We start from the raw sequence: 16,053 nt of genomic DNA, 5'->3' as shown, positions 1-16,053 counted from the left end.
ATTGCTGAAAACCCCCCCCCTGTAAAGCTGAGCCAGTTCGGAACAGAAAAAAAAAGAAAAGAAAACAAGGCAAGCCTGGGACGCGGCTCTTCAGACAGAAGAAAGATCTTCCTCGATCACTGTACTTCAGCGCACAGCGGGATCGTTTGGTGAGGCAGGAGATTTTGCTATGGTGCGGCCCATTTACTTTGCACAGGCAGTGGCCCGAAATTAACAGATGGCCAGTCCGGGTCTGAATGCTACCATATATAAAACTAAAGCCAGTAACCATGGCGCAAACATTTGTTCTACGAAACTGGGGAGCTCTGTTTTACAGCACACGGCATTACAGCTAATACATTGATTTTCCTCTCAAAAACCCAGAGATAATACGGAAAGTGGGCAATTCCACGGGGGACATCACTGGATATGGTTGTTGACCATTCAGGATAACCAACATGCCTTATAAATACAACAGAACTTTATTTATATGTGGAGACCAAATATGTGAATAAATGATGAGCACTCAGCACAACCAGCAATACTGCAGGGCTTTCTTCTTAAAAATGGCATGTTTATTTTAATAACTACCGATAGTTTGCTTTTGATTCTGATTAACTTACTCATCAGTTAATGCCCATGTGTCCCCCCCCTTTCAAGTTGCTGACTGACTAACAGGTTAGAGAGATACAATGGATAAAGTTTATGTTCTGGCTGTTATGTTAGACTTCCTTCACTCCAGCCTTTACAGGTTAAATACATTTCTCTTTCTAGTACAACTGCTACTATAATGACACCCAGCCAGTTTGGTTGATTGGCACATGATATACATGTGAGCAGTAACGCCACGTCAAGGCTTCAACCAGGTTACTGTCCATTCACACACCTATTGCAGCAAATGGCTCACCCGATGACTTGCTGCAGTAGTTTCCTATCTGCCAGGTAGCGGCTGATATAAGCCATCATGGGACCCCTCTCCTCAGATCAGACTGGGAGGTGTAAGGAACAAAAAAGTTCCCCAATGAATAATCTACAATACACACACACTTCCACACACCCACATCACTCATTCACTCACTATTTTTCTCTGTGGCAAATCCCATGGTCAGTGAGACTGGGATTCGACTCCCCTCTGCTTTGCTAACTATATAATTCCCTCCAGTAGTTCCCTATCCAATATGGAAATACGATTAGATATGTGATCTGGCTCCTATCAGTGGATTATGGACACTGTTAGTAATGGAGGGTGAGCGTGTCCTTTCAGGTTTAATCTAGATGATCCAGAGGAAGGCAAAAAACCCATCTGTAGCCATCTCCAATTTGCTTCAGATGGGGGAAAATTCCTTCCTGACTCCAAAACGGCAAATCGGACCAGTCCCTGGATCAACTTTCTAAAGACTATTAATACCAGCAGCCTTTTATTATCTAAAGGCCTGGTTATGGGGATGAAGATTATGATGGGCCTAATATATTTTGCCTAATATAAGATCATGGCGGAGGGGAAGGAGGGAGTTGTGGGCTAGGCAGCATTTGGGGACCTACAGCTCTTCTTAGTCTACTCTTATTCCTTTAATCCTAAACCCTGAGCCTCCCTAAACATTACACCTTCACATTCACAACTCTAATGGTCTTATTTTTATTTTTAAAAAATGGGCCCTCAAGCTGCAGCTCCATCTGCTGCATTATTACTCCCTCCAATTGGCACACAAGCACACAGGCTGCCTTGTATTGATTTATTGTATTTACATTTTAATGGTGAACTAAACTAAATTTGCAGCCAATCAGAAGGTGCACTATGTTCATCTTCTAAATTGGTGCAATGGGGTTCCCTATTTGCATTCACACACCACTCATACCATTCAAACCTGCTGCAAATGTATTATCAGGATATAGCATCTCCCTTATCCCACATCATAATTCCCATATCCCCTTACTAAAACCTGTATAACACCCGTATTCATATATCCCTTACTGCACATAGCTATTCTCATATCCCTTTACTATAACCTTATAGTACCCATATCCCATAATTATAAACAATATATCCCTTATCCCGTATCACTACTGCCATATCCTGTATCCCTTGTCCCATAAACTTTACCCTTTTCCCACAAACTTTACCTTTAACCTATGTACTACAGACTACAGACAGGGAAAGACAGGAGAGCATAAAAGAAAAGAAACAAACTATTGTAATATTCCTATTCCAAATAATACACACTACCCACCCACCCACCCTTTTTTTGCCTTAACTTATATTAAAGGTGAAAAACAAGGTTAGAGTAATATTTATATTCCTATATAACATCCTATCTATAAAAAACAGTAAAAGAATGGGAGGGAAGTTGGAAAGGAAGAAAACTTACTTAATGCCATACTTACCCACTTAACTTACCCTATATAAAGAAAACTGAAGTATACTGAACGGTGTTACTTAACAGTGCACTGGGTTTCCATAAGTGCGCTGTATGTTCAGTATACATTTTTACCCTTATCCAAGGGTCTGTTGGATTTCTCCATTCAGAAAGTCCGGCGTGCAGCTATTCCTTTCTTCTGGTGGGGGCCTCCTATGATGTTTTGTGTGCTACAAAATACAAAAGAAAAGAGTACATTATTCATAGCATAACTCTGATATATTACTTTATAAATACTGTTTCTCTCCTTTCCCATTTAAAAAACTAATTTCTAGGAGTCTAAGGGCACAAAACACACTAGCAAGTTGCCCCAATCTTCTGAAAGCCCTATTAATACCTCAACATGTTTACTATCATGTATTACTCCTTCCATAAGTAATCCTTTCTCGTCTTTCCCATTTTAATGGACTTAAGTTAATTTCACTTACCACTTTGACTCGAATTCTCTCTACTTTCTGTCAGAGGATTCCATGTGGTGCTGGTATGATTGGCTGTTACGGGCAGACACTTGTACACTTGCAGTAGACAGTAGATGGCAGATCTGATGTTCATTGATGGAATTGGCCATGGATGGTACACATTGCCGTCATCACTTGCTGTACAGGCAGTTTGAGGTTAATCCCACATGAGCACAGAAAAATACTTTACTTCTGCCAATTCCAGTTGGATCCACATCGGAGAAGCCTTCCACTTTAGCTCTCTAGATGTCTCAGCGCAGAGAATCCCTGGATGAATTACTGGCAACTTATCTGCTGGTGGCTAAAAACAAGAAAACAACACACTTTGTTGGATATAATAATATATAATTTTTAGCATGGGTATAAAATAAATGATACAGTATGGTCACATATATTTTGAATGAGATGTAGCTTAAAAAAAGTGTATTTAATTTAAAATTCTGTACTTCATGATTAAGAAGTTTTTTACTACATGGTACAGGTATGGCATCCATTTTCCAGAAAACCATTATCCAGAAATAATTAATTAATATTTTTCTCTTTAATAGTAAAACAGTCCCTTGTACTTTATTCTAACTAAAATACATTGAATCCTTATCAAAGGCAAAACAATCCTATTGGGTATAATGAATGTTTATATGCGTTTTTGGTAGACTTAATATATGGAAATCCAAATGATAAAAAATACCCCTTATGCATAAAAACCCCAGCTCACAAAACATTCTGGATAACAGACCCCATACCTGTATCAGGACAATTTGAGAAATGGGGTTATAACTATTTTTTTTTAACTCTTTCAGCTGCAAAGAAGAAAATGTGATATTACAAGGTATATGGAGACTTGGTTCCTGCAAAAGCCAACTAACTACCTATTACAGCTCTAATAAAGGAAAGAGCTGTTAGTCTCCACAAACCTAGCCTTCCCATCTGTCAATGATGCAATAAGTATACATGTAGGTGTTGTGGAGGTACGAATGTAAGGGAAATACGTAACTCAGTAGCTTTTATTTATGTGTTATTACTTTTTTTATTTATGTTATTAAGCCATCAAACCCCCCACTACTGAGGAATTTTTACAAAACTCCAGCTTTTTTCTTCTTCAATCTGCCACCCCAACTATAGATGAATAAAAACAGAAATAAGAATCAGTGGTACTGTAGGGTGAAATAAAGGGAGAAGCCTCGTGTTGCTTGGTGTAGCCATGTACTTACAATTTTGGGCTGGAAAAGGTCCTTTATTTTCTATTTTCCAGCTCGCTCCAAGTTGACTCTGGCATAGAATGAGTGCTCCCTGATGTTCCCATTTGCTCCTAAACGTTTGGTCTTGTTCATCTCCAGAAGCTATAAAAAAAAGATTATTTATCAGACTATAATAGATGTTAAGTCAGGCACCATCCAACAATAGAAGGGCTGTAATTGTTTCTACTTACCTTTGGCAGAAGGTCCCGCATTTCCTGGCTCATGTGACGCGGGTATTCAAGCTTTTCTCCCTTATCTCAAACAGCTCCTGTGCAGAAACCAGTGATGGGCAAATGGCTGTCTGCCAGTGGCCATTTCGTACATGATGACACCGAATGACCACCAGTCCACTCCAGCATTGTACTTCTCCAATGACAAAACCTTCAGAAAAAAAGAAACAAATTATCAAAGTTACAAAGATGTCCAAAGAAGAAAAGACACAAGATTTGAATGCCTCTGTGTATAAATGACATTAGAAAAGATTTCTGACCTCCGGTGCAACGGTATCCAGGTGTTCCTGTCAATCCGCTGATCTTCTTTCCACCGAACACTCCCTCAACAGCGAGGCCGAAGTCACAGATTTTGATGTGCCCGTTGTTATCCACCAAGATATTTTCTGGCTTCAGATCTCTGCAACATAGGTGTTGGGAACAATTAACATTCTAGAATAAGTAGTCTGTGAGTGATAGTCAGGGATAAGTAAGTAAATACACATTAAAAGATAACTGAAAACAGATATTTTTGGGTATAGAACAACCTAAAAGCAACTAAGTTAAGAAGTAAGAAAAAAGGAATGGATAATAAAAGACAAAAAATAAGTGTTACAGTAAAGGCAGATTATACAGAGAGAAAGATGCATTGCTTGTTAAAATGAAAATGTAAAGTACAAAGAGTTAAGCAATTTGTAGTGAGTCTGGACAGAAAGTGTCACAGAGTCACTAAAATGAACTTTCACTAACTGATTGCACCAGATCAGGCAGCCATCGGGGGGGGGCAAAGGGGAGAGTTGTAGGGGGCCCAGAGGGTAAGGGGGCCCCGAGGGTAAGGGGGCCCCGGCCATGGCACACTTACTTGACTAGCGGGCACCCCATCTTTATGAGAGCTGCTGACTTCGGGAAGCATGGACATTTAAAGGGGCTAGGCCATGGCCACCAATTTCTTCATGTGTGGGGGCTAGGGCCCTGGCCACCATTTTCATATTTAATGTTTTGTGTGGGGGTAGGCCCTGGCCACAAATTTTTTTAATGATGAGGGGCCTAACCACTTTTTTAATGGGGGGAGGAAGCCCTGGCCAGAAATGCTTTTTTATGGGGGGCCTGACTGACCACCAATATCTTTTTTATTTTTTATTAAGATGTCGGAACCTTAGCCACCAATATATTTTTGTTTTTTTACTGTATGGTGGGGGCGGACCTGTGGGGTGAGGAAGGCGGACAATGTAGGTGAGTGGGTGCGGAGGCGGAGCCGCTGGGGCTTGCATGTGGTGCGCAGCCCGAAAGGGAAATGATTGTTGTATGGGGTGCCTGTGATTATTCTGATGGCGGTCCTGCACCAGATACCAGTGGTGGAAACATTACTGTTTATTTGTGAACTAATAGGGAAAACATTCTTGTGCCGTGAGAGGGAAGGGGCGTGACACTTTGCTGTACATTTCGTGGCTGCAAAGTTACAGTAAGTATCTCAAGGAAACCCTTGAAGCAAATGCTTATAAAAATAGTTAACTATATCATGCTACACAGTGAATAAAAATGGAATGTAGTAGAACATTACTCATATATATTGACATAGAGAGAGAGAACTGAAATTTTACTGACCGATGGATGATGCCATTGGAGTGAAGGTACTGTAGGGCTATCACCATCTCTGCAGTGTAGAACCTGCAAAAAAAAGAAAAATAATAAGTAAACAAGCTAAATTCCATAGGGCTAATTATCGAATAGACACCACCTAGTGAATTAAACTTTTTTCTTGTCCTTCAATGCAATTCAGTGGTGCGGTGGTTCTTGCTGCTGTGCACACACCTTCCTTATTCATCATCATCATCATTTATTTATATAGCGCTGTCAAGATACGCAGTGCTTTATTCAGGCAAAGGCCCAAGAACTAATACACAGCTGTGCATGAATTTACATGAAGGACATTTCCAACAAATTCTGCATTTCTATTTTATTATCTACAGATGTAATGTTGTGATTCCCGAACCTGCAATAAAATGTATATATAAAAACAAAATTTTAAAATTCGATTCTTGCCCTCTAGTGGTGCCCTGGTTCTGCTGCTGTGCACACATCTTTTTTTTTATTCCTCAGTCTATAGTAAGAATCTTATCACTTACTGGATGTTCTTCATTGGTAGACTTCCTTGATCTTCAATCACTTTGTACAGTGTTCCCCCGCTGGCATATTCGAGCACGAAGAAGGCATGCAGCTGGTTAGACAAATGAAGAATTGGTGAGACATAGGAATACATGGCACAGAACTGAACAGCAAGGAATATGTGAATTGGGGACTAAATAGTTATCAGAGGTGTTTTCCTTCGTTCATTAGGCTCTGCTCTCCATTATGTATCTATTCTCATGTTGTTAATTCAAAATGGATATAGTATTAGGACCTGGGAATTCATTGGGGCTGGTGAGTTGCCTGAGTAGGCCTTATACACAAGAAATATGAACAGATGCAAGTAGCTCTGAGAATAGAATTTTAAGAGAAGCTGCTTTTGCACTAATAACTATCCAAGGAAACCTCATAACATTGTATGTGGGTCTCTTCTCTCTCTGTGTATTTCTACAGACAGAAAAAATGTCAAGTGTTTTTTGATTGCAGTTGCAAGAAGGATGAGGAAAAGATATTTCTGCATTTTGTGAACTATGAGTACCAAAACTTGAGCACCAGCTGTGTGCCTAGTGATACTGGATCTGCTTTCAAACCAGAAATTAACTTTTCCTACTGACTCACAACACATAGGGATATATTTATCAAAGAGTGAAGTTAAAGATCACAGTCCGCTAGAGTGAAATACCGCATCTCTCCATTCATTTCTATTGGATTTTTAAAGGTGTATTTATGAAAGGGTGAAATACTTTAAAAATCCCATAGAAATGAATGGAGAGAGGCACTATTTCACGCTAGCAGACTGTGGTGATCTCTAACTTCCCTCTTTGATACATATATCCCCATCTGTCAATATATAACAGCCCCACATGAGTACAATGAAATAGAAGATATGGCTGCCCTGCATATTGCACTATATTGTGAAACCCAGTTTTGAAAGGCTAACGACTGCGAAATATGATGAAAAATTATAACTTTTTCACATGTAGCTGCAGTTATAATACTAGATTTAATGGATCTGGAAATATTGCAGAGGCTCTTTCAGAGAGCAAAGAGTAACCCAAGGTAACCTAGAAAATAATCTAGGTTTATAAAGCTTGGGGAGTGACAGGATTGTAAATAAGATGAGCACTGGATAAGTTTTGTGCATTAGGTTGGCCTTAGGAAGTAAAACCATTAATGAAACAGATTATGTATCAAAAGAGTGTTCTGTACCTCGGACTGGAATGTGGCATGAGAATGGCAAAGAAAGGGGGCATCCTCTGGCGATCTTCAAGAGTCGGGCCTCCTTTCATGATGCAAGTAAAGTTGCCCTTGCTGGGTTGTTTGGGCACCTTCTTAATTGCCACAAGTTGTTTCTTTGATGTATATGATGCCAACATCACCTAAGAGCAAAGAGATGAAATATTACAGAGTGTCTTGAATGCTGCTAACATCATGAATGACAGATAATACAGTCAATCAGAATGTTAAAGACATTGCCAAGTGCTTGATTTTACTTCATGTTTTCTGTACAGATTTATAAAAAGATAACAAAAGAGATTTCTATATATGGGAGTCCCCACACTCACCTGTCCAAACATGCCTTCTCCTAGCTCTCGGTGGAATTTGTAACTCTGTATGTCCAGGGGGGCTGGCCTTTTCTCTCACGTGGGATTTCTTCGGTGCACTTCCACTTCCACCTTGTGGGATCAAAAAATTCAGTCAAATCCCATATCAAAATATATTATGAATTGTATATTTTACTAAATATATCTATGTATCTCTATAACAATGTAGCTAAGAAAGCACCCACATTCAGAGAAAAAACTCTTTATCTTTATTATTTGTGAGCCTTCTTAACATTAAAGGGGTTTTATATAACAATAACGAATAAACCCACAACTCAAGTGTTTTCTAATTTATGAAAAAACTACAATATGTAAAGAACTTGAATAAATCAATTTCGGGTGAAAACTCTGAATACTCAAATTAATCGAGTTTACAGTAAAAAAAAAATTAAAAAAACTAGAATCATTCGAATTAATTGAGGTTTTGAGCGAAACCCACCAAAAAAAAAACCCTATTTCCTGCTTTGGGTATACTAAATCTCTAAATCTTTGTTTTTTTTCAACATAAAAACTCAAGTTTTTGGTAAAAACTACCCTCAAAACCTTTAATACATAACCCCCTAAGTGTAAGAGGGATTTTATTAGGCCTTTGGGGTTTCCTATTTTCCCTAATCGTCTTTGGCAAAAACTAAAAACACCTAACTGTAAATATAAGACATTTTAACAAAGCAAAGGGATGGATTTGTAGAAACCCCAACCCATCAACAGGACAAACATCCCACCAATGGGGGCAGTTAATTAACTATAATAACTCTACCAAAAGCACTGTGTATCTTGACAGCGCTATATAAATAAATGATGATGATCAAAACGACAGTTGGGCATCAGTGGCAGTTGACAACCGACAGTTCACCCAGGAGAATCATGTGACTAGCAGCAGTGAGACATACAACCAGCAGCAGTAACATGTGCCATTAGCAAAAATTGAGTCTTACAATCACTGACACCAGGAATCAGAGGAATGTTTAAATTTCAGGGTAGATAAGGCAAATAAAAATAAGAAAACTCATTATGTAATCTACAACATACTTAGATTTTCATTTAGATTGTAATCTTTTTTGGACAGGGCCCGCTTTACCTCTTGTATTGGCTCTTGGTTGATTTTGTATATATTCTGGTATGCTTAGTATACACCCAGTGATTGTACAGCACTGCAAAATATGTTGGTGCTTTATGAATATGTGTAATAAACTGTAAAGCAAACTTTTAAACATTCAGTGAGAGCCACAAGAGCTTTCCTGTATAAAGAAGGTGGGTGGGCATTCTGTAAATAAATATAAAAATGTATGTCTAAGGGCAATGGCATGAGGGATTTTGGGCTTTGTCCATTGAATACAAAGTGGTGCCTGTAGGTGTGACAAGGCTAGAGGACCTTCTAGGGGTAGAAGTGGAGCTGGCCTGGAAGGAGGAGATGGTTTGCATTGTTGGGATTTTTAATAAAACAGTTAAGTGTAAGAGGGATTTTTTTAGGCCTTTGGGGATTCCTATTTTCCCTAATAATCTTTGGCCTAAAACACACCTAACTGTAAATATAAGTCTTCTAAAAATCTATAGACTTGAACGAAGCAGAGGGATGGATTTGTGGAAACTATAATGACTCTATATTAAAAAATTAGAAGTAGGTATAACAGAAAATGAATACTAAAGTAATATGTTTTTCCCCTTACCTTCCAACGGATCTTCTGGGCTCCTTGGTCTTTTCCTCTTGTCCTGCTCCTTCCTTCTTTTGCTGCTCTGAAGAATTTCAAGATCTTCTAAGCCGGTTTTCTTACTGCTTTCAGTTTTTTCATCTTGCTTTCTCTTCTTGCTCTCAGGTTTACTGGTCTCATCTGAGAGCATTTCCTTTTTCTTCTTTGCTTGATCTTCTTTAATCCTTTTTCTTTTCTTCTTCTCATCTTCAGGGTGTTTCTTCCCTACACTGATAAGTTTTTTATTCTCAGTGTCACTCTTCTTACTTTCTTTATTGTACTTGGTCTTCTGTGCTACATTCTGATTCTTGGCTTTCTTCTTTGTCTTCTTGCAGCATTTATCCTGTGAAGGTTCTCTCTCTTCTGGAGTCAGACTCCTCTTTTTCCTCTTCCTCTTCATCTTCACCTACCTTCTTATTCTCCTTTTATTGTAATTATGTGTCTTTTATCCAAAATTTGTCTTCGTTTTTAGCAATCGCTGTGGCACTCTCTTTCTCTTGCTCCCTCTCTCTCCACCGTCTAAAAGACAGTTGGGCATCAGTGGCAGTTGACAACCAACAGTCTACCCAGGAGAATCATGTGACTAGCAGCAGTGAGACATGCAACCAGTGGCAGTAGCATGAGCCATTAGCACAAATCGAGTCTTACAATCACTGACACCAGGAATCGGAGGAATGTTTAATTTTCAGAGTAGATGGAGGCAAATAATAAGAAAACTGATCATTTAGTTTCATTATGTCCATCTACAACATACTGAAATTTCCATTTAGATTGTAAGCTCTTTTGGACAGGGCCCGCTTTACTTCTTATATTGGCTCTTAGTTGATTTTGTATATATTTTGTATATATTCTTGTATGCTTAATGTATACACCCATTGATTGTACAGCACTGTGAAATACTTTGGTGCTTTATAAATATGTGTAATAAACTATAAGGTAAACTTTTAAACATTCATGGAGAGTCACAAGACTGTTCCTGTTTAAAGAAGATAGGTGGGCATTCTGTAAATAAATATAAAAATTTTCTAAGGCCAATGGCATGAGGGATTTTGGGCTTGTCCATTGCAATTTTAGTAGCCTGTGAAACACTGTCTATCAAGAGAGGTGCTGCCAGAAATGGGGCAGCATTTTCGATAGATCAAGTGGTGTGTCTGGCTTAACTGGGTATGACTAAAACTAGGGTATGTCCTAAATTGTTTTGATTTGAGGGAATCAAATGTTGAGGTAGTGTAGTGTTGCACTCACATATCAGCACATTGTGTGTGTGTGTATGTGTGTTTATGTTTCTTCCTGTGGGTATAGAGTTGGTAAGTAAAAATAAACTGGACAGAACGGTAGAAACGCTTGCAGTGAAAATAAAACAAACATTTTTGCAACAATACATTTTTGCAACAAACATTTTTGCAACAATATTGCAGGGTGTTCAAACCACAGGATTCAAACTGTTTATAGATCACAGGTCCCAGCATTCTCTGATCCTCCAAAGGGATCAGGGACTCCATTAAAAAATCAACAATGATTGTAAAGTGCCATGAATCACAAAACCCATAACTCTATATAAATATAATACACATACTAACACAAGTTACAGCTGCTACTTCATTAATTTATTATGTAAGTACAAATACTGCCAGCAAACCACCCTGCCTGATGGTGCTCTGGGCTTGCAGCTAATGCAGCCGGAGAAAAGGTTCCACTCAAAAATTTCTCACCAGATATGTTTTACACTGCCACTTTGCCCTGGAAAATCTGATCCCTTAAAGGAGTTTAATGAAACAATAAAAATAATAGTGTCCCCACTCCCACAGTACAAAGGCCACACAGACATGGGAGCTGAAACAGTAAATAAAACACATTTGGCCAAGGGATTATTAAGCCTGCCACCACGTCAAGGTAGACTCTTTAAGTAATTACCTACTCTAATCTAAATTGCACCTAGTTAACATTTTAGCACTTCTAATGTACAAATAAGAGCGATTTGGTTAAAAAATAACCAGTCCTAATAAAGTTAATGGGAGGTGGAGATTTGTTGCCTGCTGAAAATCTGAACTAACGATGGGCACAAACTCCTGAAAATCCCTTCCTCATCTCTCACTGGATTTCAATGGAGATCTGGCTGAACTGCAGAAATAAATATTTATATATATATATATATATATATATATATATATATATATATATATATATATATATATATATATATATATATATATATATATATATAGAGTTCATGTGGGGCCGCACTCCGCTAAAACATTTCAAAATCGGGTGCAAGGTAAAAAATGTTACATATCATAAAGAAGACCAGCAACACCGATATATTTTGTGCAAAAAATTCAAATGTATTGAAAATGCATGTACAGCATTTTCAATACATTTGAATTTTTGCACAAAATATATCGGTGTTGCTGGTCTTCTTTATGATATATATATATATATATATATAATATATATATATATATATATATATATACACACACACACACATTAGCATTTTCCCATGTTAAGTCAGTCTGCTGCTAACAATGTGTTTTACATGCAGCAATCCATGACCCCAACAATTAAAAAAGAAAAACTTTGGTGGCCAGGGCCCCTACTAAAACAACATTAGTGGCCAGGGCCACTGCTAAAATGAAACTGGTTGCCAGGGGTTTAAAAAAAAAATTAATGTTCACTGGAGCTTACCCTAAAAGTGTTTCTTTCCTGTGGTGTCTTCTCCTTCTTCAGTGGTCCTCTTCCTCCTCCTCAGCTTCTTTGTCTCAACCACCTTCCGTCAACCTTAGATTAACTGCGAGTCTACGACCTCTACATTTGTTTAATGTAGCAATCCATTATTATCCATTTTCCATATGGAAATCTCACAATGCTAAACTATGACAACATGCCAGCTGTCATTGGTTTGCTTTTCATGATTTCCTCTCCTACACCGACTTTAACCATACATCAACTGTAACTCTTCCCTCTGATATAAATACTAGACTAACAGTAGATTCTATTTATATATATATATATACAATGATTCAATAATATGCTCTATCATGCCAAATTGAAACTGCTTACAATCCAAGTGCTTCATATGAAAGGTGAAGTTGGTCTTAGAATTACCTTTCAGTACAACAGACTTGATATTCAGAAACAAATTGCAATTGGTCTTCTGTTTATCTTTTTTTTAAAGTTTCTGTCCTGTGCCACTCCTATTCCTCATGCGGTCCTTGAATTGATTTGGGTTAAAGCTTTCAGTATTTGTTTGTGCCTCACTTAGCTCATGACAATATTACAAATCTATGAAAATATAAATAATGTAAAGATTGCAAAATGTAAGCAGTCATGCTTGCCATGGACCCACTTTCCTTTACAAATACATGGTAGGATACATACTGATAAGCTCCAATGTTAAATCACTTTTATTGACATGGCATTATCCCCACTGCTGCTATAGGCATCGTCTCAAAGTCCCTTCCCATAGACTATTATTAACTGTTCCTATAGGCACCATCTCTCCCTGCTATCCCACAGTCACAGTACATTCCCAGAGACTATTATCCCCACTGTTATTATAGACCCCATTTCTCCCTACAATACCTGCTATTCCACAGTCACAGTCCCTTCCCAGAGACTATTATCTCCAATGCTATTATAGACACCATATCTCCCTACTATACCTGCTATCCCACAGTCACAGTCTCTTCCCAGAGACTATTATCCCCACTGTTACCACCTCTCCCTACTATACTGCTATCCACAGCCACAGTCCCTTCCCAGAGTCTATTATCCCCACTGCTACTATAGGCACCATCTCTCCCTACTATACTTGCTATCCCACAGCCACATTCCCTTTCCAGAGACTATTATCCCACTGCTACTATAGGCACCATCTCTCCTATACCTGCTATCCCACAGCCACAGTGCTTTCCCGGAGGATATTTGCACACAGAGAATCCCAACAGCATCATTGAGTTTGTGGGCTCCCCCTGCAGAGGAACTTTCAGCCCCCCCCCCCCCGCGAGGAGGAAATAGAAAGAAAGGAGATAATGTGAATTGAGAGAACCAAAGAAAAGAGCATGTGACAAAGGTGCATAAACTGAAGGGAAAAAACAGAAAATAATGAAGCAAAGAGCAAGTGGAAACAGAAGCATTATAGATAACAAAAGGCAGGATGGCACAGTGGCAATTACGTGGATAATACCCCTTGGATTTCATAGCAAGATGGCATATAGGCACATCCATGTATAGTACCCCCCAGAATTCGTAGCATGATGGCACAAAGGCAATTCCATGTATAGTACCCCCAAAATTCATAGCAAGATGGCACAGAGGAAGTTCCATGTATAGTACCCCCCAGAATTAATAGCAGGATGGCACAGAGGCGATTACATTTATAATACCCCCCAGAATACATAGCAGTATGGCACAGACGCAGAAATGATACCCACTGAACAGTTATTTTTATGTACAACAGCCTCAGCACATTTATAAATGTAAATACACATTACATTTTCACAGATATTGGCAGACAACAAGGAAAGAGTTAAGGCTATTGCTTAGCAAGCTTTTTAGAAGTATTCAGGCAGACACACACAATGGACCACTGCGACCAAGTTTGAATAAAAAGGTAGGAATCTATTCACAGGAAAAATATACAAATAGCCTTACACTTTTCAGGCCTGAGGAGAGCATGTAATCATAAGCCTATGAAATGCATGAAATGTATAAAGCTATTTGTATTTTGTCCCTTATAATACAGTTTTTCTTTTTAATTGCAATTCTTTTACATGGAGGTCCATTATGAGTGCCTGCCTGAATATGATTCTCCTCACACTGGCTTTAAGTGCTTCCAGATAATGCTTACTTTTTGTACTATGCTCTGTCTGGGAGATTATATAAATTGTAGGGTTGGTGATAATAATACTCAGAGGCACCATGCCCTTTACTGTATACTGCAAATTTACTATCGACAGGTCACAGGTGCTGCGAGCAACGGAAACAAGCAATTTCAATAACAGGATGTAGATATTTGACCACGCCCTGTTATGCCCCAAATCTCAATTATGGAGACTCCCAAAAAACTTTTGTAGTTGTCAGGGTTGCCAGGTTGGCGTTTTCTCAGCCAAATTGGGCTACTAATTTAAAGCCCAGGCTGGTTTTGAAAGTACAAACTAGCCAAGGTACGGATTTGGGCTACTTTTTGGGCCTTTGGTTGGTTTTACTTTGGAAACCAGCCAAAGATTTTTCTTGCCCTAATCATGTGTCAAGCCTAAATCACAATGCATGTTGGGTAATGTAGTTTTTGTTTAACAATTTCCCGACTGCCAAGTTTAATGTAAGACTACAATACCCGGCATGCAATGGGACTGACATATGTAGAGGTCGGGAGTTAGCGGATTTTGGGCTCTGTACCCCAGTCTCCTGTCCCTCTGAAGCATTCTCACATTTTACAGTGAATCAATTTCAGACAATTTTGGGGCAAAAATCTGCTGGCCACCGAAATGTCTAGAGGGTGACCTGTTTTACCAATATTTAATGAAATCATATATGAACTAGGGCCTTGTGGGGCCCCTATAACTCCTCCCCCCCCCCCTCTGTAGTTACGTCCCCTGGTGACTGACCCATTTTGCTTCATGGAAAAAATTAGCAAATCTTCACATATATTCATTTATTTTTTTAGACTTTTTTTCCCTTGGTAGAGCAGGAAGTCCATAAAGGCGGGAACAGTACTGTGCGCGTGAAAGGCAAAATGATGTCGCCAGTGGAAAGCGTGGCCGCAGCGCTTCTGCACGCAGAGCTATCCAACTAGTAAATGGATTTAGAGAGCAATAATCCCTTCCGCTTCAAAAGGCCTAGATCTTTCCACCTCAGTTCTATTGGTTGGCAGAGTTGAGGTGAGCGGTCGAGGGAGGTGCCCTGCACATGCGCACATCTAGATACGAACAGCGGCCACTCACACGTATTAATGCTACTCTCAGGGGGTAGTAGAGTGCGGGGCTGCTAGAGTACCGTGGCCCGTTCTCTATTACAGGAACCAATGAGAGCGTGCGGGTGTGGCCTGAGGAGAGACCGCTGTTTGACATTGCAGCAGCAGGTTGCTGGGAATCCTTGTCTGGCTGTGACATATCCACCCAGTCACTCTCTTCCCGCGCTTTCATTGAAGGCCCCGGGTGACTAAAATGCAGGGGTGGCCCTTAAGGACTAGGGGCCGGCACTGCGAGGTCCTTAGTTACGCCACTGCCCCCCCTGTAACCAAGGAAAATTTACAGCTGAATGATTGTACAGCCAACATGCAACGTTATTTGCTTTATAGTTTTGTTTTTAAACCGAGTATCTATGAAGCGACGCAGC

The 16,053-nt window shown here is 39.3% G+C and overlaps 2 protein-coding genes across 2 annotated transcripts; both read right to left on the bottom strand.

Annotated features, from left to right (window-relative positions):
• Nucleotides 1-4,346: 4,346 nt before the first annotated feature.
• On the bottom strand, nt 4,347-6,560 carry LOC121397281 (protein kinase C delta type-like). The gene is made up of 4 exons (XM_041573889.1): nt 6,425-6,560; nt 5,904-5,966; nt 4,561-4,719; nt 4,347-4,470 (listed from the first exon to the last, which is right to left on the bottom strand). The coding sequence occupies exons 1-4, from the start codon at nt 6,556-6,558 to the stop codon at nt 4,347-4,349; spliced, it is 480 nt and encodes a 159-aa protein (XP_041429823.1). The 5' UTR covers nt 6,559-6,560.
• Nucleotides 6,561-9,558: 2,998 nt separating this feature from the next.
• LOC121396928 (axoneme-associated protein mst101(2)-like) lies at nt 9,559-12,710 on the bottom strand. The gene is made up of 2 exons (XM_041572589.1): nt 12,403-12,710; nt 9,559-10,236 (listed from the first exon to the last, which is right to left on the bottom strand). Exon 2 carries the CDS (start codon nt 10,115-10,117, stop codon nt 9,671-9,673), a length of 447 nt encoding a protein of 148 aa, XP_041428523.1. The 5' UTR covers nt 10,118-10,236; nt 12,403-12,710; the 3' UTR covers nt 9,559-9,670.
• Between the last annotated feature and the right edge of the window lie 3,343 nt (nt 12,711-16,053).

Source organism: Xenopus laevis, chromosome 8L, assembly GCF_017654675.1.
Source record: "Xenopus laevis strain J_2021 chromosome 8L, Xenopus_laevis_v10.1, whole genome shotgun sequence".
Lineage (NCBI taxonomy): Eukaryota > Metazoa > Chordata > Amphibia > Anura > Pipidae > Xenopus > Xenopus laevis.
The sequence above is the reverse complement of the archived record's forward strand: the minus strand, read 5'-3'. Positions and strand labels throughout refer to the sequence as shown.

Coding starts and splice junctions, on each gene's coding strand:
- LOC121397281 (XM_041573889.1), bottom strand. CDS start 6,558: ATGTATTCCTATGTCTCACCAATTCTTCATTTGTCTAACCAGCTGCAT. Junction 5,967..6,424: donor CTACCAATGAAGAACATCCA/GTAAGTGATAAG, acceptor TTTTTTTTGCAG/GTTCTACACTGCAGAGATGG. Junction 4,471..4,560: donor GGTCAGAAATCTTTTCTAAT/GTCATTTATACA, acceptor TTTTTTCTGAAG/GTTTTGTCATTGGAGAAGTA.
- LOC121396928 (XM_041572589.1), bottom strand. CDS start 10,117: ATGAAGAGGAAGAGGAAAAAGAGGAGTCTGACTCCAGAAGAGAGAGAA.